The 27131-nt window shown below is 36.2% G+C and overlaps 5 protein-coding genes across 6 annotated transcripts; 2 read left to right on the top strand and 3 right to left on the bottom strand.

The window, feature by feature from the left end:
• LOC133679874 (protein ALTERED PHOSPHATE STARVATION RESPONSE 1-like) lies at positions 1-6438 on the top strand. The gene is made up of 6 exons (XM_062102596.1): positions 1-340; positions 1538-2708; positions 3067-3138; positions 3625-3839; positions 4598-4827; positions 5386-6438. Exons 2-6 carry the CDS (start codon positions 1598-1600, stop codon positions 6074-6076), a joined length of 2319 nt encoding a protein of 772 aa, XP_061958580.1. The 5' UTR covers positions 1-340; positions 1538-1597; the 3' UTR covers positions 6077-6438.
• Positions 6439-8372: 1934 nt separating this feature from the next.
• LOC133679633 (NDR1/HIN1-like protein 13) lies at positions 8373-9529 on the bottom strand. The gene has a single exon (XM_062102287.1). The coding sequence runs from the start codon at positions 9427-9429 to the stop codon at positions 8590-8592; it is 840 nt and encodes a 279-aa protein (XP_061958271.1). The 5' UTR covers positions 9430-9529; the 3' UTR covers positions 8373-8589.
• A 3919-nt stretch (positions 9530-13448) lies between these two features.
• LOC133679436 (uncharacterized) lies at positions 13449-16066 on the bottom strand. The gene is made up of 3 exons (XM_062102036.1): positions 15727-16066; positions 14710-15037; positions 13449-13866 (listed from the first exon to the last, which is right to left on the bottom strand). The coding sequence occupies exons 1-3, from the start codon at positions 15872-15874 to the stop codon at positions 13650-13652; spliced, it is 693 nt and encodes a 230-aa protein (XP_061958020.1). The 5' UTR covers positions 15875-16066; the 3' UTR covers positions 13449-13649.
• Positions 16067-17206: 1140 nt separating this feature from the next.
• Positions 17207-18988, bottom strand: LOC133679296 (large ribosomal subunit protein eL30). Its single transcript, XM_062101839.1, has 5 exons — positions 18829-18988; positions 18617-18722; positions 18210-18311; positions 17530-17598; positions 17207-17441 (listed from the first exon to the last, which is right to left on the bottom strand). The coding sequence occupies exons 1-5, from the start codon at positions 18847-18849 to the stop codon at positions 17401-17403; spliced, it is 339 nt and encodes a 112-aa protein (XP_061957823.1). The 5' UTR covers positions 18850-18988; the 3' UTR covers positions 17207-17400.
• An 841-nt stretch (positions 18989-19829) lies between these two features.
• On the top strand, positions 19830-27075 carry LOC133680229 (serrate RNA effector molecule-like). 2 transcript variants are annotated; one of them, XM_062103037.1, is made up of 12 exons: positions 19830-20391; positions 21072-21193; positions 21655-21712; positions 22339-22413; positions 22499-22573; positions 22648-22695; positions 22839-22907; positions 23004-23804; positions 23883-23931; positions 25459-25727; positions 25823-26002; positions 26549-27075. In XM_062103037.1, exons 1-12 carry the CDS (start codon positions 19958-19960, stop codon positions 26607-26609), a joined length of 2241 nt encoding a protein of 746 aa, XP_061959021.1. In that variant the 5' UTR covers positions 19830-19957; the 3' UTR covers positions 26610-27075. The 2 variants fall into 2 exon arrangements, with proteins under 2 accessions (XP_061959021.1, XP_061959020.1); XM_062103036.1 differs by having other exon boundaries at positions 22986-23804.
• Positions 27076-27131: the final 56 nt, after the last annotated feature.

Here is a 27131-nt window from a genome sequence, read left to right as displayed (position 1 = left end):
TCTTTCCAGGTTGCGTTTTTGCATGGAACCTCCCTTCCCTCTTTATCTTCCCTTAGACTCTCTGTCTCTCTCGCATTTCAGGCTCTCAAGTGGACTGTACAATCTCTCGCTCTGTCTCTGAAACCGAGATTCTTTATTATTTCTCTCTCTATATCTGAACAATACTTAAAGAAGAAATGATGATTCTGTTTCTCATCTGAGTCAGAGTCTTCTCTGAATTCCATGCTCCCTCCCTCCCTCCCGCTCTCTCTCTTTTTTTTCTCTCTATCAATCAATCGATCATGCTATAAAACCAGTAACTTCTTCTGATTGGATTACATCACTTCATTTCTTTTCTCAGGTGACCCACCAACTCCCTTGGTTTCATTTCTTTCCTTTTCTTTTAGACTTTTCTTTTATTCGGTGTTTGATTAATTTCTAATTGTTCTAGCATGGATACTGAGTTTTTGATTGATTGTTTGGTGTTTTCAATTTATCAAGATTGGTTTTTCTTTTTTTTTGGTTCATGTGAGTTTTGCTTTAATTGGTTGAGCAGGAAAGTATTGTGCTTTTTAATTTTTTTTCCAGCTCTGCTAAGTTGTGTCTGTTTGCCTTGAATTTGATCTCTGTAGATGCAAAATTTGATTCAGTCAACTGGGTTTGCTTTCTTTTTTGAGGTGCTTGTTTCTTCCTCTCTATGTCTCCCTTGGTGGGTTTCTTTTTGTTTTTTTTTTTTCTAAATTATACTATTTCTTTTTGTTAGAACGGGATTTGAGTACCTGGAGAATTTTTTTAATTCGATGTTTGTTGTTGATACAATGATTAGTGCTTTTTTTTTTTTTTAGCTTTGGAGCTTGCACACATGAATATTCATGGAGATTCCCACTCTTCTTTTTGGTACTCTTCTTTTTAGGCATTAGTCTTGAATTCAACAGCTCTCGAGTTCTTAGTTTCTGTAGCTTTTTGTTTCAAATTAAAGTTTTAAGCTTTCTGGACATTTGTTAGTGATTTTTCTTTCTTCGGCTTGGTGCACGAGTCTAGGTTAATGGTTTTTGATATTAGGCATGCTCTTGGATCCAAGGATTAAGTCACTGGTCAAAGTCATGAATTTGTTACCAGTTCAATTTATTATGCACCTTCATTTTTAGGATCATATTGCCTTTCCAATGACTGAATTGAGTGTTTAACTTAATTCAGTATGTTTATATGCTGTCTGGGTTTGCTTTATCTCACTTCATCAGCTTATGAATTGGAAGGACCTTATATTTCTTCTTCTTTTAGGTGGCTGGGGCAAATTTTGCTGAAACTTTCCTCTTATCCAAGTAATTTGAGATGTTTGTGTACTGTCAAATCTCTTTAATGAGAATTCAAAGTGTAGTTCCCTCTTTCTTGAATTGAAATCTTGAATTTGTTGAAGTTTTCTCCTTTTCTAAGATTTGATTACTTTGAATTTGCTATAGCTGTTATGTATAGTTTAGAGTTTCTCAGGTGCGTACAGATAATTGCTGCATTCTGGTAGAAGTTTCTCTTATTTTATTTGTAATCCATTGAGTTTCAGGAAGAAGCCTATGCCTTGAAATTTTAATTAATTGGGCATTGAAACATTTGGATCTGGGAAATGGGGGCTTCAAACTCTAAAACAGAAGAAGATAAGGTTTTGCAGCTTTGTCGTGAAAGAAAGAGATTTGTTAGGCGAGCACTTGATGGCAGGTGCTCACTAGCAGCTGCTCATATTATGTATATTCAGTCACTGAGAAGTACAGGAACTGCTATTAGGAAGTTCGTTGAACCTGAAGTTCTGTTTGAATCTTCTTTGTACACCTCCACTAATGCAACGCCAGAGCCACTTGCTTTGACTGAGAAGTCTATTTCCCATTTCTCAGTCTCCTCTCCATCTTTATCTCACCCTGTTGATGCAGCTGAAAACCTTTCTCCATCACCATCTCCTCCCAGCTCAAGTCGGATTCAGGCACATCATATGAAATTTAGGGGCTTTTCTTCTAAAAAAGTTGAAGAGAAATCTCCTGTAGTTGTTACAGGGACAGTAACCTCATCCAGTACCCCTCAAAATACCACACCTCGTTCCACTGAAAAACATGGAACATCACAGTTTGAAGATTCATCAGTCCCACCAGGGATTCAACAATGGGATTACTTTGAACTTTTTCACCCGATTGACCAGCAATTTTCTTTCCAAGATGCAAGGCAAATGAACCATGGGTTGGACAGTGCTGATGATTTAAGAAGGCTCAGGGAAGAGGAAGGAATTCCTGAGCTGGAAGATGAAGAAGAGAAAGCTTCGATTCATGAAAGTGCCGAGACAGAGGGTTCAGAAGATGAATTTGATGACCCTCCTGCAGAGACTTTGGTTCGAAGTTTTGAAAATCTTAATAGGGTAAATGATCGTGTTGCACCTAGTGCCTCACCAACCATGCCTTCTGCAGGGAGTGCAGCTTCAGAAACAGAGTTATTGAATGGGGAGAAAGGTAACTCTCCTGGTTTGTCACCATTAAGAACTCCATTGTCAGTAGTTACTATTTCAGCTGACAAAAAGAAAACACCAATGAAGGAAGATCGATCAGCAAATAACGTTTCCCCTAAGGACTTCTTTTCAAGCATGAAAGATATTGAATATCTCTTTATAAAAGCTTCTGAATCTGGGAAAGAAGTTCCAAGGATGCTTGAAGCCAATAAATTGCATTTCCGTCCATTAGCCCCTGGAAAAGAAAGTATGGCCTCTCTCTCTCTCTGAACCTATTATTTTCGGGAAATAATATTTTTCAAGTTTTTTTTATTCTCTTATCATTTCTTAGCAGCTGTGATGTAATTAGAAGACGTGTATGTTTACGAGGTCTTGGAGAATATTATCAAACATTTTTCCAATGTCATCGTTTATTTAGTATTTAAAGGACAGAGTGACTGACCCAGATTGGTTTTCTAGGATGGGGCTTATTGGTTTATAATTAATTTGAAGACTTCATTGTAGAAAGTTGATTAGGACTTTTGGCTTTTTGTTGAAGGTCAATAACTACGTATCCATTTCATTTTAAAAACACCTTGAAATTACTCTATTTTCTACTCTTGCAGATGGATCTCTGGCATCTACATTCTTCAAGGCCTGTTTTGCTTGTGGGGAAGACCCTAGTCAACTGCAAGAAGGTAGCTCCCTTTAGTTTAATACTAATTATTTTTCCCCCTTCCGTTTAGTAATGGTCTCATGTTGTGGTCGGATTGATGTGGGCATTGCTTTTGGAATGTCCATCATGAATGCATATTGTGTAAAGTTTGGGTGATTGAGTGATTCATCTTAATTTATCCTCAAGTTCTGATTTACTGAAGCAAATTCTACTTAATATATCACTATGTTGCTGGACTTTTCTTTTACGAAATACAAGTCCTTTCAGCCACTACATTCTCTTGTTGAAAAAGGAAAGCAAAGAAAAGAAGAAACACATTGAAGTTTTTCAATAGAATATTTTTTTGAGGATTGGTTTATTGTTTTTACCGTTTTATTCAGGATTTTGTGGTGAGCTGTGATGTAAAATTTATATTTGTTGTTAAAAAAACCTTATAGAGAACAGTATCATAAGACAATTAACAAAAGGTTCCTTTATTACTTGCTAATTCTTTCTGCTTTTTACTTAGAGCCTGCCCAAAAGGATGTGAAGTACTTAATTTGGCATAGGACGACATCGTCACGGTCATCTTCATCCAGGAATCCTCTTGGATTAAATGCCAAGGATGATTCAGATGATCAGGCTGGCAATCTTTTTGATAATTTTTGTATGATCTCCGGCAGTCATGCTTCTACCTTAGACAGGCTATATGCGTGGGAGAGGAAACTTTATGATGAAGTGAAGGTATTGTGGTTTCTTAAAATAAATATAGTATTGATATTACTTCCGTTCATGTGTTTTGCCTTATTTTCATATGATAGTAAATGCGGTTTACTTGTTTTGCCAACTTCACATGAGACAGAAAATTGCACGAAGATCTGTTGTAAATGATCGCATTCCAGCAGTTTATCCCTTTTTACTATTAGGGGTCTGTTTTTGAAGATATTATCTAACTGTGTCTCGGTCACTCGCATGGTGTAAGAAATCAAAATGGATGTTTTGATGCACATGGTGTAGGAATCAAAAGTAAATATCTAAATAATTAGTTTCAAAGGGAAACATTCCTTCATCACATTCATTCTTGCTATGTCATCTGTTACAGATTTTGTTACTCCCTTTCGTATGGAAGCCTCCACCTTTCTTTTCACTCTATCCTCTGATTGTCTATCCAATATTGATTAATTTAGTGATTATAATTGTCGAACGGTCCCGATATAAATTACTGGTGATAAAGAAAAAATATCAACTGACTTAATTTTTTGTTCAAATAGGATATAACTTAGGAAAAGGAACATTTTAGTGGTGATGTGTCACTGCATTATTTGTTGTTCATAAGCCTTTTTTTCTGTCAAGCTTAGCAAACACTCTTATGGAATCTATGTACATTACCTCAGTTGTCTATGTTGATTTTGAAATTAACGAGAGACATTAAAATCTGACATTGCAACAAAGAAAATTTAGAAAGTTCTTCACAGGTTAATAGTATTTCCTCCAAATTTCAGGCTAGTGAGATGCTCAGAAGGGAGTATGACATGTGCTGTAGAACTTTAAGACAACTGGAATCCAGTGGAAAAAGTCTCCATAATATCAAAATTGATAAAACTCGTGCTGTTGTTAAAGATCTGCATTCGAGAATCAGAGTTGCCCTTCACAGAATTGATTCCATATCAAAGAGGATTGAGGAATTACGGGACAAAGAGCTCCAGCCACAACTTGAGGAATTAATTGAAGGGTATGTATTTTTATGTTCCATTACTTAAAATCAAGAGGTGACTGGAAGTTGACTGAATCAGTTGAACTGTAATTTGATTTTGGCATATTCAACATCACCTCACTTTCTTCCTGTGCAACTTATTGTTGTAAGAGGCTCCACATGACTATATATTGCTAAACTCCGTCACATGTCATTGCTGCATTAAAAACCAAGCATGATATCATTATGACATTAAGAATTAAGCATGATATTGAAAGGTTGGCTCAAGTTTAATATTCGATTTAGCAGACCCATAGAGAACTTTCAACCTATGCATTGCCTCAAGTAATATTTACTGGAAATGAATAAACTAAAAAGTAATCGCAATAGAATGGTAATGGTTGGGTTCTTTTTTGGCAAATTCAATAATGCGTCTGATCAGATGACATTCATGCAAAAATCATATCTGTTTCCCTGATTATGGAAGAGGACTAGTCCTTGCCATGGGAATAATTAAGCTGGTTGTCCGAGAGAGAATTATACATATAGTTTCAGTGAATAATTTACTCTGGTTTTCACTCTCTCCACTGACCGCAGGCTGAGTCGGATGTGGGAAGTGATGTTTGAATGCCACAAGCTTCAGCTCAACATCATTACAGTAGCATTCAACAATGGTAACGCCAAATTCTCTATACAGTCAGAGTCACATCGGCAGGTTACTGTCCATCTCGAAAAAGAACTAAGCTCTCTATCTTCAAGCTTTACAAAGTGGATTGAGGCTCAGATGTCTTACCTGGAGGTTATAAACAGTTGGCTTTTTAAATGTGTCTTTTTTACACAAAAACCTACCAAGAGAAAAAGTAGGAGGCAAACGCCCCCTTCGTTGGCCTTAAGATCAAATGGCCCTCCTGTATATGCCACCTGTGGTGCCTGGTTGGACGGTCTTAATGACTTGCCTGTAAAGGAAGTTGCAGAATCTGTAAGGCTTTTAGCAGCTGAAACTGCTCACTTTTTGCCACGCCAAGAGAAGAACCAAGGGAAGAAATCTAAATTCTCATCATGGAAGGCTGATAACGGAAGTGAATCAGCAGTTAACATGTTGAGAGATGAGGCCTCAGAGGATTTTATTTTAGGTTTTGAGCATTTTCGATCAAGCTTGGAGGGATTTCTTGGCCAGTTGAACAACTTTGCTGAGAAATCTGTCGAGATGTATGCAGAACTTGAAAAGAAAATCCATGGTGTCAAGAGTAATTATGAAAGAGTGATGTCCCAACAGCAAGTTGCTTGATTGGAAAAGAGAGCTTGGTTACAGAGAAGAGGGAGCAATTTTGTTGTGTTGTATGACCATGACAGTGAGAAACTCTGGGAGGCAAGGCATATCAGATAGAGCTCTCAATTGGATACCGTATTTGTACATGAGGAAAGGAATAAAAGGGTGCTTAGTGGTTGTTTGTGGTTAAATCAAAGCAGAAAATAAAGAGGCTGGTAAAAATTTATAGTGAAATTAAAGATGTTTTAAAGGAGTGGTTTTGTATTTCAAAAGGAAGAAAATGTTGTTCTTCAATGTAAGAGGATCTGTATAGTCTCTTCTCTTCTCCTTTTTTTGTTTTTCTTTAGTAATTAATAATTATTATCAGAATTCAGATAAAATCCGTCCCCATTTTTCTCACCGTCTTGATTATATGCTATATAATGCATTCAATGCAGTGATCATTTGGATTTATATTTTCCTGTTTCTCTACGTCACTGTGTGTATGGTTTCAGTTCTTGTATTGAACCCATCACTAAAAACTGGTAGGATATGGCACTGAACTGGATTCTGACTTGTGTTCCATGCATTTGGATTCGGTTATCTGCAGGAGCTCCTGGGGTTTTCTTGGTAGTTTTGTGTTTTCTTCATGTCAGTGACAGGTGGTATTTTTAGGTTTTATCCGAAGTTAGTAAAACTCATCCCCAGTTATTAGTAAGATAAATTAACTCGGGTTAATTTGAATTGTATATTCAAGATTTTAAAAAAAATAACATGATATTGTTTTTTTTAATAATTTTTTATATCAACATCAAGGTTTCAGAACATATCAGCAAACAAATCTCTAAATCATTCGAGCCCAACAAGCAACCTGGTAGATGAAGTTGGTAATAATAACAACAGAAAGAAAACCCTATCTAGCAAGGAAAAAGAAGAGAGTGAACATAAAAAAAGAAGAAAAAAATCATCATAATTCATAAGAACAAGTCATCAAAAAACAAAGAAAAAGGAGGCACCCCTCCAACCTAACACTAAGATCATTTCAAGCTTCAACGCAAGCTGACATTCATAGGCGTGACTGATCACATAAAAGACTTAAAATCCAGGCAGAAGGTGTCTTTGCCTTTACATCGCTAATTATTTTCTTCGACGAAAAAATCCCACATTAATTTATCACACAAATTTAATTTTTTTTCCTTCGTAAATAAAAGCCAGATCCCACACACACCCTTCATCAATATTTCAAACCTTGATTAATGGCTAGTTGGCTAGGTGTCTACATCAGAGAAATAGAATTGAAATGAGAAAAAAAAAAAAGCCAAAATTAATATGAGAAAGAGTTCAAGCAGACGAGGTCGCCATCTTGCTTGTATTCCTGATCCTTGTTTCTTGCTTGGAAGAACATTCATGTCACTACAAGTTGACAGGGCATTATGCCTTGCTTCAATATATAAATACAAACACGCTCTTCCAAACTCTGAACTGGTCCAAATTGTGGCACGCATGAATTACAGAAACTTGGATTGTTCAACGAAGAACTTGTCCAAATTGAATCCAGCCTATTCAATTTGGACCCACCTGTTTTGGACATTTTCTTTATTATCAGATTTATTTTGCTTGAAACACTGAACAGTCTTTCACACCTCAAGTTGTTCTTGATTACCACAAAAAAAAATTACTGATAAATGCATCTCTCTTGGCTATTCTTGGATGTTGGATGGTGTTGATAGTGTGCTTAAAAATGTAGTAACAATTATTTTTAAAATGTATTTTATTAGAAAATATATTAAAATAATATTTTTATTATTATATTTTACAAATTATTTTTTACATTAACACATCAAAACAATTTAAAAACATCAAAAAAAAATTAATTTAAAATCAACCTCTGGCCAATAAGATTCTCTCCGGCATAATTAGTTCTTGCACAAGTGATCTTAAATAAGTTAAGAGTACAGGGCTGAGGTTAATGAATTATAGCTTAATTGGTGTTAATATGTTTTATTTAAATTGTAAAGGAGATTAAGAAGATAAACTCAATGAACACAGCATTATTAATATAGATAGTTTACTTAAAATCCATTAAAAATAAACTTAATCTCGAGAGAACATGCTCATTCATATACACCAAGGTCCAAGGCAACGAGATCAGAATCTCCTGATCAAACGATTAACAAAATAGAAGAAGAGAAAAGATTACTGTTGACAGCCATTTTTTAGAATAATTTAAGCTCATTTACCTCAATAAATCAGCTAGAATCATCCTTATAGGACTTTATTTTTTTAATGTCAAGGGGATTGAGCCAAAATAAATATAATATTATGCCACAAAATAGACTCCATCAATCCGTTACGTGCATGCCACTAGCTTGAATCACCAATAAAATAATTTACAAGAGAATAAATTCATGGTATATATATTTTTAATTCTGAAATATTTGTTCCATTAATTTGTAATATGTATACCACTACTAGACTCGCAATCTTAAAAAAAAAAATTAATTAATATATAAAAAAGGAAAAAAAATGGTCCCGGATGTACTAACTCTACACTACCACAAATCCACACCATAATCACAACTTTTAGACCCCATCTTCGCAGAAGCCGTTAACTTGTCCACCGTCAAATCACAGTCAACTTTGACAGTAATCTTCCATGTCTTCACAGACCCAACCTTAAACTTGACCGGAGCCCTCAAAGCCAGATTAAACGGCACAGTTCCTTTACTAACCCCGTTGACTAAAGCCGTACGAACACCACTCGTTAACTCAATAGCAGATCCCTTTAACGACGTTACAAACACCGTCACATTGTTTTTATCTTGGTAGAAAACAGGTAACGATCCCGCAGCCATTTTAACGCCGTCGTTATAAACATTAACGGAACTTCCTTTTTCGTAATAAATTCCAATTTTATTGTTAGGGTTATTAGCTCTCACAGTAACGTTAAATTCCGGAGAGATCGGTCCTGATGACGTCAGATTTAACCCCGAAATGGAGACACGCTCGATTGAATAATCCGGCGACTCGGGTCGGAAAACGAGGTAGAGGATAGCTGCAGCGAGGCCGACGAGGAAGAGGAAGGCAGCGAGGAATGAGAGGAACCAGCAGAGACAACAGCAGCAATGGCTGCGGCGGGGCTTACGGCGGGAGAGACGTTCGAAGCGTTGAGCATTTTCCGGTGGCGGAACACGGTAGACTTGGTCTTTAGGGATCTGGATGACGTAAGTTCCTGGTGGTGGCTGGACCGGTTTCTCTGATTGAGGCCCGGCAAGTTTCTTCGGTGACTCTGGGTGATGTGCTTGATCCTCCTCTTCCTGCGGCGGCGGCGGCTGCTTGAGCTCGGTAGTCTGTGGTGGTGAGTCATCACGAGGATAAACTCGGTCGGCCATTGTTGCTGTCGACGATGACAGAGTCAGTGTGTTGAGACTACCACTGCTGCGTGCCTGTAACCGATAAAGAATGAAACAGAGATTCGAGTTAGGGACTTGGCTATGTCATGTTTGGTGTCTTAAATAGGAGTGTCTGACACACGAGACCGCGTGAGAGATTATCTATAGGGGTAAATGCGGTATTTTACAATATAAAGGCCAAAACAAAAGAGCGTGTAACGTTACCGCGTGAGAGATTTGAGAGTAAAGCTGGAAATTTGTATTTTTGCCAAGTGTTTTCTTCTTAATTCGAGACAGAGAATAATATATAATTTTCGAACAGAACAGTGACAGCCTTCATTGTGTGGAAAAAAAAAATCAAACCTCAAATTTAACGCCAGCTATTAAGGTAGTTTTAATGCTATATTGAAAAAAAAAACTTGTATCAGCTGTACCGTAAGAGAATTTTTATTTTTCATTTGAATTATTTTCTTAAATACAGTTAATGATATATTAAATATCCGTGTGTTCCTCGTATGATCCTTGCCAGAGGTGGAAATTGAAAGAGAGTTTTCATCAAATTTTTTACAAGTATTTAAAACAAAATTATTTTTTTTTATTTTAAATTTCTTCCAAATATTAGCTCTAATTAGTGTTCACTTGTGTATCTTTCTTTTGCATTGTGTTAAAATAAAACAAAACTGCTTTTAATTTTATCCCCTAATAAAAATTAACGCAAATGCATTTGAATGCTTCAATTGAGAAATAAATTTTTTTAATCGTTTAATTGATAAAGAAAATATTTGAATGTGTAATTGAGATTGTCTCAATAATTAGATGATAAATTTGAAGTTAGCCTTGAAAGAAATCATGTAATGTTGATACGAGTCATAGGGCATTTTTTTCCTTCATTTTTTGGTAAATAATATTAATGGAAGTTTTGGTGATGCCCTCAGAACTCGCATGACAATAAAATCATTTTTGCAAAGAGAGTTTAATTTACTGTAGAAATAATAAAAAAACAAGAAGAAAGGCACCCAAAAACAAATGACAAGAAATTATTGCATATGCATCAACACATAATTTAATGTTATTTTTATATAAATTAATTAAATACACGTGTGAAAAAAAAAAGACATTAGTTTGATTTCACATGTCCAAACATTAAATCAAGCCAATCATGTCAATATCAATAATAAGAAAAAAACAAAATTAATACTATCATTTTAATTAAAACAGTTGGTCTCGCGCGTGATCAATGAATTGAACCGATAATTTAGTAATTTAAATCCCATTCAGGTTTGTGTTCTAATAACAGTGTAAAATGATGAGGTAATTTCATTCTCCAAAAATACATAAAAATCCACTCTCTCTTGCTTGCTTGCTTGCTTGCTCTCTCTCTAGATGGTGCGGGACAGTTCATTCTCTGATGTCAAGAAGATCGGAAAGCGGCTGATCAGAAGTCGAAAGAGTCAAGGTTCAGGAAGGGAATCATGCACTATCCTTCCTCCCAAGGTGCATGTGATAATTTTATTCAGTTCGTAAATAAATCGTGAATATCACTTCTCCATTTCAATTAATTTTTGCTGTAGAATTAATTTGCTTGCTAGTTGGCACACGCAGTATTTGAAAGGGACACACTGTTTAATTTGGAGGGGAAGACCAGACTAGCCTCTCTCCTTTTTTAATTATTTAATATCGTTGGGAAAATATGGAGGTAAGAGGAAAGGGTCTTTGTGTCATCGTCAATTAATGGTTTCGAGGGTCTAGCAAGGTAGCTTGGAAAATAAGATATCTGCCTGCTCTAGCCAGGAAAACGCAATGGGGCAGGTAGCTTAAGACTGCGTTCAAGAACAAGCAGCCATGTAAAATCCCTTTCCTTGACTAATTAATGCAAACCAAAAGCCACCCTTAATTCAACGATTCTTTCCACGCCAACCTAAACATAAATCGCTTTGTGCAGAAGAAACATGAGAAAATTGTTGCATGGTTTCTTTATTTATTTATCTCCAAAGCTCATGATGATACACACACACACACACGCACTAGGTTGCAATAAATCAGGGTATCTTCTTGCATGTCGTCCATCGAGTGTTATCTTTGAACCCTTTTAACCAAGCCAGTAACCCTCCCATGCTTGGATTGATGCAACAAGGGACATTATTTTTTTTATGATAATGTATCATGATCCACACTACCGTCTGGATATTGTGGTTTTCGAGCTTTTTCTTTTTGGGGTATATATTGAGAGTTTTTTTAAGCTGCTGCTGCTGCTAGCGATAACATCTTTTCCTTTTCCTTTGATAATATTCTTTTAATAATCTCAGATTAAGACTTGAGGCCTCTAGACTTGACGTTTTTTGTTCAATAACATCTGGTTCATCTGGTTTTCTTACCTTTCTGGGTTTTTTTTAACAATTTATGATTATTTTTTTAATACTCTTATGGAATATTCATTTCATAAATGTAGATAGATTGCAACGATTTGATGAACAAAGTTGTTTAATAAGAGAAAGGAATGCCTCTGATGCAGTGGAACTACGTACCAGTTATCGATCGCTATGTATAAGATTAGTTTAATTATGGCTCTTTTTTCTTATACTACTAGTTATCTTTGAAGAGAAACCATCTAGATGATTATTTTTTAATGGCCGATAATTCACCATTAGAGATACAAGCCGTTTGGTGGGAATCATATATATATTTTTTAATACCAACTTGAAGCGGTTGATGAATTTTGTGAGATTAGGTGTTTACTAAATAATTAAATTGTTAGAATGGTTCATGGTGATGATGATAACCAAGTGAAAATGATGGTTTTTGAGCGTGTCAAAGGCAGCTGCGGTCTCCTTCACCTGTGTTTTTCCCTTTTTTCCTGTCATCTTCCTGCTTGCTTGTTTTTACTTCATCATTTCTATACTTTGGAAAGTGAACTCTCGTTTTCGCCGGCTTGCAACAAGCTTCTTGGAAATTAATTAGATATTCACTTGTGCAGATAAATTTCAGATGCCTAGCTAGCTATTTTGTTGCCATAGATTGGCGTCTTTATAATAGTTAAGAGTAAATGTTTTTTGTTTCCGTTTTTGAATATTGAAATTAGGTTTTTAATTTCTTGTTAGATTTTAAGCATGTCATTCACCATCAAATTGGGATAAATATAGAGTTGGATTGATGCATTAGAAACTTTTACTTATTTATTTGTTCAAATACATGGTAGAATTAAATTTAAAAAAAAATTAGATTATTGATCAACTCATGAATTACTAGATCAATTCAAATTAATTTTTTTATTGAAAAAAAATTGTTTTAATATTTTAAAAAAATTATTATTATTAATATGATCATATTTAAACCAAGTTTAACTGGGTGAATTAAATTACTAAAATCCTTGTAAAATTAATTAAATTTAACTAGGTTAATATTATTTTTATTTTAACTTGAAAGCTAGCCCACAAGCCCATATCATGCTATGGATTATGAATTTTTCAAGTCATCCTACCACGTAGATTTGGATTTAATACCTATGATAGAATTAACAGATTCACAAAGGAACGAGATTAGCTCTCCAAATGTTTCATGAATGATTTGAATATGAATGCCATAATAACTTCGACAAAAACACAAGGGCAGCTCACTTGTTTTGTGCCGACTGACCTCTACGCTCAAGCCAAAATTTCTCAACTCTCCTCGAGTCTTTGGATAAAATGAAGATAACATCTCTTGAATTAAATAAGTTGAATTGGTGGAACCTGTCACATCTGTATTTGATTTAAAATATTTACTATGATATTACTTTTTTAATGTATTTTGGCAGGGTTAGTGACATGATATAATTTTAATGTATTTTATCAGATTGATCTGATAACACAATGACCAGGCCCTCTTCCGGGTCAATTCTCGAGCTAAGCTCATGAGATGGGAAGCCTGCACAGCAATCTTAGCTATTGCAATAGGATTTTTAGCACTAAAATGGAAGCCTGTAGTGAGATCCAAAATAATGTCCATAATCTGTTCGAAGGCTAAACGTTGAGATAAAAAAGTTACGAAAAACTGGAGTTGATATTCCCAAAAAGAAAATGTGTTTCATGACAAAATAATTTCATTACTGTACAGTTCGAGTTCCATTGGCTCTGAGAAACGTAACATGATAGACACCTAATGGCTAAAACTCGAATGCAATAAAGATACATATGTTGTAAGATTATAACAACACCCAAAGCATGATACCAGAAAAGGATAGCTCAAAGGCCGATGAGTTTCCTATTCAAATGCTCCCCTGAGAAATCTCCATGTCCTTGGTGATCATGATCATGATCATGAAAAATAAGTGTCAAGATTCCCACCAAACATAGAACTGAACCAACAAGAAGTTTGTCGTATCGCTCAACCCAGTGAAACTTCAGCTGGCTGGCACCGTAGAATGATAGAGCCACAAGAGATGTCATCACAGTTATTGTGCTGCCAACAAAAAATGATCCAGTGTCAATCAATCTTTATATCACAGCAAATAAACCTACATGGTTTTGACTATTGCACAACTTAACATTCAGACCGGCAACCAAGGAAAGATAAGAGAACGGTTTATCCAACTGTTTATTATCAAATATAAGAATTCCCACACAAATTAAACAAATAAACGTAGAGTGAATGTAATTTTCATATTCTGGACTTCTTTTTCCTCAAGCAAATTCCATGCAATTAATTTATGTTTCTAGTAAAGATGGAGAGCCCAATAAGGTGGTCTGTTAAACAGGAAATCCACCAATCCAAACACTTAAGTTTAGCTACCTGCTTCTAATTAATGGAAGAAACAACGACCCAACTCAACTAAATCTTTACTACCTAGATCTGGTTTAAGAAAAGACACAATCTCAGTAAGCCATTTGAATATGATTTCAAATAGTCTGGTTTAATTTTGGGACTCTTCATATAACCATAAAAGGAATGCAGGAACAGTAAATAAACACAAAGAGAGAAATCATTCTGCACCTGATGGTGGATGATTAGACATCTATACCAGTAAAATGCACAAAAAGTAATCCAAGCACCGATAAAAACTTCTGCATATTCATGTTAATAGTTTTGGACATGATTATTACACCAGAAAGCATCAAAAGGAGAGACTCCAATAAGAAATAAGAAATAAGAAATAAATAAAACTGGCAACCAGCAAATATGCAGACATGGGTTCATTGATCATATTTTTATCCCTACCAAGATGAGCAGAGGCATATTTAAGTATAAAACTCCACAATAAGCAAAATAACTACCCAAAATGCAGAATGGACATAACATTGATACCTGAATAGCAGCACAACAATGGCAAGCACCATCATGGAGGATGAATTCCCAACAGCAAGAAAAACAGGGAGAGTTGTTGCACAAGGAGATAATGCAGGAACAAGGACAAGCCCTGCTACGGCCATTTTCTCCATAGGCTGGTTATGAGAATGACTATGCCCTCCTTTCCCAGACAGAAACAGTATCATATAACAACCACCAAGAATTATAAGCAAAAGCGAAGCAAGTTTGTGAACTGTTTCTTCACCAGCAATAGTATTCGCCATAGTAATTGCTGTTATACCAAGAAGTGAAGTAGATAGCACATGCAAAACTGCCCCAAATGCAGCTGCATAAGAAAACATGAGCAATAATGATAACTACCACAGGCATGGCAACACCAATATTGTAACATAATACATCATAAGCCTATGAATCAGGAAATTTTTTAATTTCCAATACAAATCTGAATCTAGAATAGAACCAATGAAGTTGATCTCAAAACATCAGCATGACCAAGTACAGTGCCAAGTTTTGAAACATTGTCGAGTTAAGAGTATGCCTCTGGATGTGCTATTACAAAGAGATTTTCCGCTGAAAAAGCATCCATTTTTTGGGTGTTTTTCAATGATTTGACATAGGGATGCCAAAACCATCGAAAGGCACGTAGAGAGCGCTTTCGAGCACTCGCTAACGCACTGCTAAACACACTCTTTGCCAACCCGATCAGACATAAAGACACAAAATTTAAAACCATCCAGCTTAAAATCACATCAGAAAACTCCAATAAAATTAAACATTAAGAAATCAAGCTAATCAACTTGGCAGATTCACATAACATTTTCATGAAAAAATAAATCATGTCAAGCACTAAACATGCAGTGCTATAGCAAATTGCTAAAGACGCAACCTTTTTCTTCATATGTTCTTAATAATCAAAACCCACCAATAATTTTCTATTTTCTTACAAGTACATAAAGAAAGAGACCCAGATCTAAACGGAAAAACAAAGCAAGACAGCGGGAAGAGAGTACATACTGACAAGGAGAGTTCTGGAGAGAGTCCATTTCTGGGCACGCCCGACAATAGAGAAAGGAAGCCAATGTGTTGGAATGAAAGAATGGAGAAGAGAAACAGTGGCTATTCCTCCGATTGTTGACAGATCTTCTGCGGTGAAACTCTCCATTGTTTACTTCTGTAGTTAATTGCGCAAATGGTTTTTTTTAATAAATCAATGATCTTACATTTACTTAACAGTAAGTTTTGATCGATGATTGTGGTGGCGGTGTGCTGGAAATGGATTTTGCGTTCCTCGAAGATATGGTAAGATCCAAAAGTATGGGAAATAAAAAGGACATTTTATGATGGATAGAAATATTTGTGAATCATATTGTGATGGATAGAACTTAGAAGAATTATGTTTTACTTTTTTTGGGATTTTTTTTGTTTAAAAATATATTAAAATAATATATAAAAATTAAAAAAAATTAATTTTTTTAAAAAATACTTTTTGAACATAGTAACAATCAAACTACTGGATTGTTTCAGCCTAACTTTAAATAAGGTTAGTAGGGCCTAACTTTAATAAATATAAACAGGGAATTACTTCAACTTTAATAAATATAAATAGGGAAAAGTTACGTGATAACTGTAAATAAGGTTACTAGGGCCTAACTTTAATAAATATAAACAGGGAATTAATTCAACTGTAATGAATATACATAGGGAATTGATTACGTGATAACTTGATTAGCTAAAGGAAAAACCTATTAAGACTTTTTTTTAAAAAAATTTAATAATGTAATATTTTTTTTTATAAATACTGACTTATAACTTGCCTGAGTTGGCATCCAAGAAAAAACATATTAAACCAATTAGAGGAAATATATAATTTAAAATCTGAATTTTTACACGTTTCTTTAAGAAAAGAAAAAAGATAGAAAAGGTATATAAACTAAGATTTTTTAAAACTAGAAAAACTTGATTTTCTTTTTTCAATGGTATTTTTCTTTGATTTAGGATGCGTTTGTTTTTTATAAAACATTAGCTGACATTTTTTTTCCTTGTTTGTACTTTATAGAATGCAGAAATTAGTCTGGTAATAAAAATAAAAGTCCTGTTTTTCACTTTTACTATTATATTTGTGCTTACAGGGGCCAACAAAACCAGCTACGGGAGCAGGAAGATTGAAAACCTATGGCACATTATGGAGGTGTACACTCACTCAGAATTGAAAACCTTAAAATTTTTTCTTCATCACTAGCTGTTCCCGATGAAAAGTGTTACAAGACTAGAAACATCAGACCATGGCCATAGATTTGATTGGTGTAACTGGCAAACTATAAGGTGACCGCAAAGCACCCGACGCTGGTTATCATCCTTAAAAGCAGGTTCGGATGAATTTGATACACGACGTCGATGGCAATGAGCATCAACGAGACTGAAAGTCTAATCAGAGACTGTAGCTTCTGATACAAGCCACAAAACATCGACTAGGAGAAGAAAATAGAGATAAAAATTAACACAGGAAATAAAGTACTCTGATAGATTCACTCAGACATCTGGTAGATTGAAAATGGCTATCAAGGAAGCATAGAGGTTCAGAAAAATTGTGCTTGTTAACAAAATATCACAGTGCTCTCAATTGAAACCCGCATTCCAAATGGAAAAGGAACAAAAACTAAGTAGACATGCTATTGCTTGGAAACTGGGTCAATGATCACCAGGTACGCTCTTAATGATATCGGAATCACCTGAACAAAACACATGAGATTGCCACGATCAGAAAACAAAAATCACATAATGTACGTAAATATCAAAATGACGGCCACTTCTATTTACCTGGATCAATAATGCTGAGGCAGCATACTCTGAAATATTTTCCACAGGCAGTGCCCAAGTCAACATTATCTGACACAATATTAAACACAAATTTTAATGAAAATAACCCAACTTGACAAAACTTGATAGCACATAAACTGTTTAGAATTCAAGAAAGACTATTTGCAGTTTGTTACAGAAAGTGAAAAAGATCAAATTATTGATGAGCAGCTATTCTTTCATGAAAAAGACACAGGCGCAACAGCTGATGTCATAACACAGTGCCGAGAAAGACCCACCAAAACCTCTAATCTTTATGGCATTATTCAATGGACTAACCTTCAGATTTCAAATACATATTGCATGCTTTTCAGATGAGCTATGATCTTAAAATAGCTAACATCATCAAATATCAATTTGAGTGCTATACTACACTTTCTAGACTACCTAGCCATTAATTATATCAAATAAGAAAAGAAACAATGAGCCATGCAAACATCAACCTTCATGATTTTGGTAAAGCCAGCCCTAAAAGAAAACCAATAGATTCCAGAATGAAAAAAAGAAATCAAATTCCTAATTTTAAAACACAAATTGACCCTGGATACAAAACGCAAGCTTCTAAAGCTAAATTCATAACTTAACATGAAAATGCAAGGAATGACACGAGAGAGATGTTAGAGCAAATTCAAGAAACTCACTTCCATTGTAGTGATGAACTCCAACCTTGGCCAACATAGCATAATATTCAATCTCAGACTTTCTCAGAGGAGGACAATTGTTGGAGATGATGATAAGCTTCCCTGCAAACACAAACACACGTTTATTTAAGAGATCTCTTGACACATAAAACAAACAGACCCCACAAGAACCAAACCAAAAAATCAACCACAGCACTATTAAAAATCAGAAGGAGAAAAAAGCGCACAGCTTTCTCCACTAAACAACCTTCACAACCTCACAGATCAAGGTAAAGTAACTCTTCAATCAGAACCCCTTTTAGAAAATTAAGTAAAACGCAAACCCCATTAATCAGATCAACAAAAAAACCAACTGAAATCACAAAAAAAAAACTAAGCTGTAAAGGAGACAGAAAATAGGAGCTTGCCCTTTGAGTTTCTGAGAGATTTCAGCACAGTCTTGTACCCCAGGGTGTATTTTCCACTCTTCATGACCAGGGCCAGTCTGTTATTGATAGACTCATGAGTCTTCTTCTGCAATAATCAAAGAAAACACAAAAAACAACAGAAAAGTTTAATCGTTTTTTAAATTAAAAGAAGAGTTGGAAAGTAAAGATGTTGATGAGAGAGAGAAGCTTACTGTCTTCTTGGCGGCCACCATGGTAGTGATGCGAGAGGTTTCTGCAGACAAAATGAAGGCTCGCCACAGCAAGAAACCCTAGCCAGATTTAATCTCTCTATTTATATAGGGAGGAGGCTAGGGTTTTGTAGAATGTATTTGTTTGGGAGTGTAGTATTTTACGAGTGGGCCGGGCTTGGGATACTCTCAACCTAGTTTTGCTTGTCCTGAGGTGAAGATTGGTAAAGTAGTTTTTTTTATTTTATTTCGACAAAAATATTTTAAATCAATGCCAGGTACATCGGGTTTAATGATAACGGTGCATGTTTGTTTTTGGTAAACACGTATTTTCAAATTAAAATGAATATCAAGTAATAGGAAACTGGCATGCAAAGAGTTAACGAGTCTGAGATATAAACTCAGCTATATATATATATATATATATATATGCTAGGGTTTTGTAGAACGTATTTGTTAGATTTTTAATTATTCAGCCAACCTATATATATATATTAACACTAGAAAGAGTTAAGACAAAAAAAAAAAAAAATCAGTTATATTAACTCCATTTTTTTCTCACAAAAACAAAACCACACAATTTTAATAAAAATAATTAAATCAGTTAATTTTTCCAGTCAGTCCCAAAACAAGTCGCAACTGCCTATTACTCGGCAATTTTTTTTGACACCCTTTCACATTTTTAGATACACGGAGAAACCCATAGTATTGTGGGTTGACCCGGGACCTATCAATTGACCCGGGACCTATCAAACCAGGGCCGGAACAATATCGGGTTCAAGAAAAAATAAAGTAAAAACATGAGTGAGCCGGTAAAAAACCCTTGATAATTTCACAAGAACTGATAAAAAAAATAGTTGCAATCTGTTGACACTATTTATTTCTTTTAACAAAATAATGTTGTTTTGCTTTATAAAAAATCTGGGGTCTACCCGGGATTACTTGATTAAAATCCATGACCCGTGACACCGGGTCGATTTTAAAAACTATTGGAGAAACCCATTCCCCAAGCACGCGCGCACGCCTTCTCATTTCTTCTCTGCTTTTTTCCCCCAAAATTTTAAGCCCTCAAAATTTCCTCTAGGGTTTTCACTTTTCACTACCTAAAAAAAATCCCCAAACCCAAACCCTGATGGCCGAAGTCATTAACATGCCGGTCGATTCCCTCGACCATCGCGGCGGGAACGGCGGCGGAGGAGGACGGGACAGGAAGGATAAGCCACCCACTGACGATCCACAATCTTCGCCTCCACCACCTCCTCCTACTCAACGACGCCGTGAGAGAGACTCAAGAGAGAGACGTGAAGATTTCGATAGACCACCTAATCGACGTGGAGGCGATTATTATGATAGGAATCGGTCCCCGCCACCTCCGCAACGAGAGAGGGAGAGAGAGTATAAGAGGAGGAGTAGTGTGAGTCCTCCACCTCCGGTGCCTTACAGAGACAGGAGACACTCGCCGCCGCAGAGGAGGTCGCCTCCGTATAAACGATCGAGGAGGGAGGATGGTGGATATGATGCCAGGAGAGGAAGTCCTAGAGGTGGATTTGGAGGTGGTGATCGAAGGTGAGTTAGGGTTTTATTGATTGATTCTGACTGGGCCTTTTCTTATAGAGATTTTCTTGTGTCGTGCTTCGGTTGGTTAGGTTTTGTCGAGGAATCTTGAGAATCACGTAGAGAATTTTCGCAGTTGTTTAGTTAATTGAGGGGTTTTATATTTATCAGCCAAAAAGAAAATAAAATAGAAGAAATATAGTATAATATAAAATTTCGGTAGTTATTTAGTGAATTGTGTTGTCTATGGATTGTGAGGGCTGTGGGTTTTATCTTTCTTTCTATGTAATGCAGTAATCTGATTTAATTTCAGTATGGTCGTCTCCTGATTCAAGTTCACGCGGGTTTGATTAGAATTGAACTTGAGATTGAATCTGAGTTGAAATTTATATTATTAAATCGTTAGTGATGAATTGACTGTTATTAGACTTATTAAACCTCATAGTGTGGGCAAGGTGAAACTTGAAGTTTTATCAGGATGGTTGAATCTGCCTTCCCATTCTTTTTTTTGTACCTTTTTCTTTATTGTCGCAGTTCACAGTTCAAGATTCACCTTGTTAATCAAGGCCGCGCCTTGTATATGTGCATAGGAAATTATTGCAATATTTGCTTGCAATTCTTAATTTTTTGGCTTGGCATATTCCTTTATGCAATATTTGCTCAACATATTGGAAACTTGATGTCTGGTGTAGGTTTGGATATGATTATGGTGGTGGATATGACCGTGAGATGGGAGGTAGGCCAGGTTATGGTGAAGAAAGGCCTCATGGCCGATACATGGGTCGTGGAGGCGGATATCAAGGTGGTCCTCCAGGTACGTACTCAACTGCTCCCAATGGCTTTGTTTTAAAATTCTAAATGTGACTTCATGTGCTCTGCATAATTTTTGTGGTGGATAGATATAATGGAAGATACAAGGCACTTATTTGCAAGCCACCTTGCCAATAGTTAGCGACCTAAGTTAAAGATTTGACTTGATTAGAGCCTCCTGTATCCATATTTATATCTGTATTTTATTGCATTTTTAGTGACTTTGGTTTTGTTGCAAGGTGTTTCCTACTGAAAATCAATGATCAAACTAGATCCCTTAGGAAGCTTACTGAGGATTTTTTCCCGCTCGAGAAAATCCAACCATAGAACAAAGGGCAGAGACACATATATGGAGTGATTGCCTTTACTTTTTCTACTATTAAGGCATCTATAAGGAAATCAACCTTGTTGTTTTGCTCTTACTATTTGTTGAAGTGGAGCTGACTGATTCAATTATTCTTACAGATTGGGAATTGGGACGTGGTGGTTATGGCAATACTTCCAATGTAGTGCCTGCTCAAAGGTTAGTATTTTGTCGTGTTATAGAGACTAGGAGTTGAATCTATCCTTCATTATCAAAATTTGATGTTTGCATTGCTCATAATATTTATGCTTATCCCGATTTGAGACTGAGTTATATGGAAAAATAAATTGTATTTGCCTTATCGTTCACAAAGTAATTGGAGTGAATGCTCATGGGTAAATTTCCCTCAACTTCAGCGCCTCTTCTTATAGGCGGCTCTGCACTAGATCAAAATTATTTTCTGATTTTGAGAGAACTTCAATATCTGTGGTTTGAGCAGGGATCTGTGAAAATTAAATGCAGTCTGGTTTAGTTAGTGTATTTCTGACTTTGTATTTGCTTAGTCGAGCAACATGTTTCCTAAGGTTGTATTGTTTGAAATCTGAATGTGAACCTTATTGGTACATGACAGACAAAGTATTGTAGAAGTTATATGAACATGAATGTTTCTGTAACATGGAAATATCCTAGTAGCACCTTTTGATATGTGATTGAGTTGGTTAGACATAATCTTTTAGCATTCTCTCTCTCATTGTTTTCAATCATATAGATAAGGAAATTTATGGAAGTTGAGTGGAGACTTCATTATGCTTGTTGTTCTCACAAGGTAACTTTATGTTTTTCAGAGAAGGCTTAATGTCATACAAGCAATTCATTCAAGAGCTTGAAGATGATATATTGCCATCTGAAGCTGAGCGCAGGTACAATGTGGATTTATTTTTGGACTCCTTATAGTTGAATCATGAGTAAAAAATGTGAATGTGATCATGGCCTTTGATTATGCAGATATCAAGAATACAAGTCAGAGTATATTTCGACTCAGAAACGGGTTTTCTTTGAGGCCCATAAAGATGAAGAATGGTACTTCTCTTCCCTCGGTTAGTATCTGCCACTCTGTTGGCTTCAATGAGCTAATGTCAGTTGTCTATATGCAGGTTGAAGGATAAGTATCATCCAACGAATTTGGTTGCAGTCATTGAAAGGTATGTTCTACCCTACATATTTTATTAGAAAAAATTGTCATGATATGATATTAGGTTTGAGTGTGGGGCCTGTGGGCGTTCAATGGAAGCCACTGCGCAAACTTTTGGTGTTTGTTTGATTGTTCTTTGAAAATGCTTTGTAGGAGGAATGAACTTGCACGAAAGGTTGCGAAAGACTTTTTGCTTGATTTGCAGAGTGGAACATTGGACCTGTAAGATTGGAATTTCTATCCTTAAATTTACATAATTGCACCTTGCCTGCCCTTACTTTTATCTTGTCCAACTTAAAGTTTTCATTCATACTGTAGAGGTCCTGGTGCCAACGCGATATCATCAAATAAATCAGGGCAGGCAAGTGATCAAAATTCTGATGATGATGCAGAGACTGGTGGTAAACGAAGAAGGCATGGTCGGCCACCTGCAAAAGACACTGATCTTTCAGCTGCTCCAAAGGCTCATCCAGTGAGTTCAGAACCCAAGAGAATCCAAGTTGATGTTGAACAAGCACAGACCCTTGTACGGAAACTTGATTCTGAAAAAGGTGTCGAAGAAAATATTTTAAGTGGGTCTGATAATGACAAAATGAGTAGAGAGAAATCCCATGGAAGCTCCACTGGCCCTGTTATCATCATACGAGGCTTAACCTCAGTCAAGGGCCTCGAAGGTGTGGAGCTACTGGATACACTTATAACATATCTCTGGCGAGTCCATGGATTGGATTACTATGGAATGATTGAAACTAATGAAGCTAAGGGTCTTAGGCATGTGAGAGCTGAGGGAAAGAGTTCTGATACAAGCAACAGTGGAACTGAGTGGGAAAAGAAACTTGACTCACACTGGCAAGAGAGATTGAGGGGTCAAGATCCTCTAGAAAAAATGACTGCTAAGGAGAAGATAGATGCTACTGCAGTTGAAGGTTTGGATCCATATGTGCGGAAGATTAGAGATGAAAAGTATGGGTGGAAGTATGGTTGTGGAGCCAAGGGTTGCACAAAGCTCTTCCATGCTGCTGAGTTTGTGCACAAGCATCTCAAGCTGAAACACCCTGAACTTGTTATGGAGCTGACTGCCAAAGTGCGGGAAGAGCTGTATTATCAAAACTATATGAAGTAAGCAACATCTTTCAACATAATTTTCTTCTGCTGATGTCATTGATCATGTGACAAGAACCTTATTCTCATTTGCAGTGATTCAGATGCACCTGGTGGCACACCTGTCATGCAGCAGTCCATGCCGGTATGATTCATCCAATCAATAGTAGTCAGTGATCTACATGCCTGTTTATATTGTCTATATGGTTTTCTCACATAAAATCCAGACTTGCATAATGTCAAATAATAGGGGTATATCTGTGTAAAATAAATGTTCACTGCGTAAGCCTTTGTTGCTTTTCCTCTTCCAGCTTCCTCTCTGAGTATGAGCTAACAGGATTTTAGCTTATCCAAATTTCTCCTATATCTAGTTCGAAATCTTTCATATTTTTTATGATGGAGCTGCTAGCTATACTGATTTCCATTTTTTAATGCATTCTGTTCGATTGGGGTGCGGGTGGTAAACTTGTTTTTGTTTCAACGCGTAAACAGCATAAATGTGCTTGCTTCAAAGCCAAATATGGGAGTTGAAATGTGAAAATAAATAAAGCAAGAAGGAGCAGTCTATAACAATTAGAAGAGTGTCCTTATATTTTCATTCATGGATGTGAGAGGGTTGATACTGTATACTATTTAAAAATGTAACGTTAGGTACCTTTCTTATAGAGGATGAATGGTAAAGCAAGGCCCGATAATAATTTTAAGATAGAAACTTCAAGATCCCAAAAGTAATAATGATGATTATGGGTGTGCCAGAGATGCCCCCCTTTATCATATTGAGTTCCAGTTCTTTAATTCCCTCCATAGTTTGATGTCTATCATCTGTCTGTTCTGTATGCTCACTCTCTTGTTTCAGCAATATAAGCGTACACTGTACTCATATGCACGTTGAGATGTTTCTATAAACTTGTACTTCTTTACAGCCTGTCTTCTTTGAATATTGCCTTTCGACCTTGATTTTATACTGCAAATAAAGCAAGTGAATGAAGGAAATTTTATTTTCATTTGTTATAGACTCTACTGAACAAAATGAGGTCTAATAATTTCAAACTATTATCTCTCTTAACTAATGCCCTCTCTTTGGGAATCTGTGTTTTTATTCATCTCTGACCATTAGAGCATCGTAGTCAAGTGCATGGGCTTCTTTTTGCCATAACTCCCATTCTCAGTTGGGAAAACAAGTCATATACCAAATAACACACTGATGGAAGCGAAAGCATACCCATGATTCTTTTTTGTCTTTCACAGACACGTGTATAATCCACAGTGCCATTTAGGTTGAGTTTCAATGCTCATACAGTCACCAATAAAACATTATTTAAGCTGTGTGTCCAAAACATTCTGATGATCTGTTCACAAAAAAATTAACTATATTGATAGGTGACTCTCCCTACTTCTACATGAGTAGGAAATTATGCATGGTAGCCACTGCAGCTATCATATATATGTTCCCTCAATCTGCAGTCTCGTTTTATGTCAATACTTGTGATCCTCTCTACTTCTACATTTGTAGGAAATGATGCAAGGTAGCCACTGCAGCTACCATGCATGTTCCCTCAATCTGCAGTCTTGTTTTTGTCAATACTTGTTTTGCTAACTATGTTTTTCACAATAGTATTATGATTTCTCCCTATCATTCTTGTTTATGAATAACCACATGTTTTCATTGCAGAAGGATAAGCCACAAAGGCGCAGGCTTGGTCCGTTGAAGGATGAACGTGGCAACCGTAGAGAACGTGACAATAGAGCAAATGGCAATGAAAGATTTGATAGGTCTGAAAACCCACAATCAGGTGACTTCCAATCTAATGATGGTCCTGATGGAGGAAATCACGATGAAGCAATGTTTGATACTTTCGGAGGACAAGGCATCCATGTACCTTCCCCTTTCCCCTCGGATATAGCTCCTCCACCAGTTTTGATGCCTGTTCCTGGAGCTGGGTAGGTTGAGAGTTTGAGCAATGATTTTGTTGCTGTCTTAGTGGAGATATTTCTGTACTATTTTTTTATTAAGAGCTTGCTCTGATGACTTGCAGTCCACTGGGGCCTTTTGTTCCTGCCCCACCTGAAGTTGCAATGCGCATGTTTAGAGATCAGGGTGGTCCCCCTGCATTTGAAGGTGGTGGCAGAAATGCAAGGCCTGGACCCCAACTAGGTGGGCCAGCCCCAATTCTTCTATCACCAGCCTTCCGACAGGATCCTCGACGTATACGCAGGTAACTTTTGTTGCAACCTCTTCCAACAAAGTTTTTGTTTCTTGTGTATGTTGCTTTCTGTGTTGCCTTTTCCCCTTCAGACTTACTTTTTGTGCAAATAATTTTTTATATATATATTAAATTAACTGGAATTCATGTCATTTATCAGTGAAAATTTTTGATCCATTAACATGTTTGGAACGGGCATCACTTAGCATAAGCTGGATTAAGATCAATGCCAATAAAATCAATGTGACACTTGCCATGGATTTCCTGACAAATAAATGCTATGGTGTATATACTGTATATTGTTTCAAACAACAGTTGTAGGGTGATGGGCTGAATCTTGATTATAAAACATAAAGATCTGCATTTTTTTTAAAATTCCCCTGAGATTCACAGTTGCATTTAGTTACAAGTTTAAACCTGCCAGCATTGGGAAGTTACTGTTTAAAAAGATCTTGTGCTTGATATGGTTCTGACAGACAATCTAGTAAGAGCTTTTTCAGTTTAATATCTCGTCCTCAATCATGATGTGATTCCCCTGGAACTTTGAAATTTTTGTAGCTATCAAGACCTAGATGCCCCGGAGGATGAAGTCACTGTTATAGATTACAGGAGTTTGTAGGTGTCACTGGTGGTTCACAGAAAGACTTTCAGCTATGGATTCTTATTTTTGGGCGAAGGTAGTTTATGTGCTAGGTGGACTTCAGTTACATAAAGCAATCCAACTGTAGAAGCGTCACCTTCTACTTAATGCGATTAAGGGCAGCTCTTCTTTGCGTTAATTGGTAAGGCTGCAACACCTTGATACGAATTCTGATTATGCCAGTGATGAAAGGTGGCCCTGATATATTTTTTTCATCTCTGCCCACGTTTATTGTCTTGAGAAGCTGCGCTGTGTATTTAGGGGTGGGAGAACATACAATATTTGACGAAATTGTATCTGTAGAATGGACTTTGTGCAAAGCAGATTTGTCAATTTGTTTTCGATTTCATAGTTATCGGTTAGCTTGAGAATACCTTTTTTATTTTTTAAATAAAACGGAGGCCCTAAAGAAGTGCCAGATGAACGGTTGAGTAACGTTTTAAAATCCTCTTTCTTGTAGCCTGTCCTAGACAGTGATTGTTTCAGTAAGAATTGGGCATT

This window comes from Populus nigra, chromosome 19, assembly GCF_951802175.1.
Source record: "Populus nigra chromosome 19, ddPopNigr1.1, whole genome shotgun sequence".
NCBI lineage: Eukaryota > Viridiplantae > Streptophyta > Magnoliopsida > Malpighiales > Salicaceae > Populus > Populus nigra.
The sequence above is the reverse complement of the archived record's forward strand: the minus strand, read 5'-3'. Positions and strand labels throughout refer to the sequence as shown.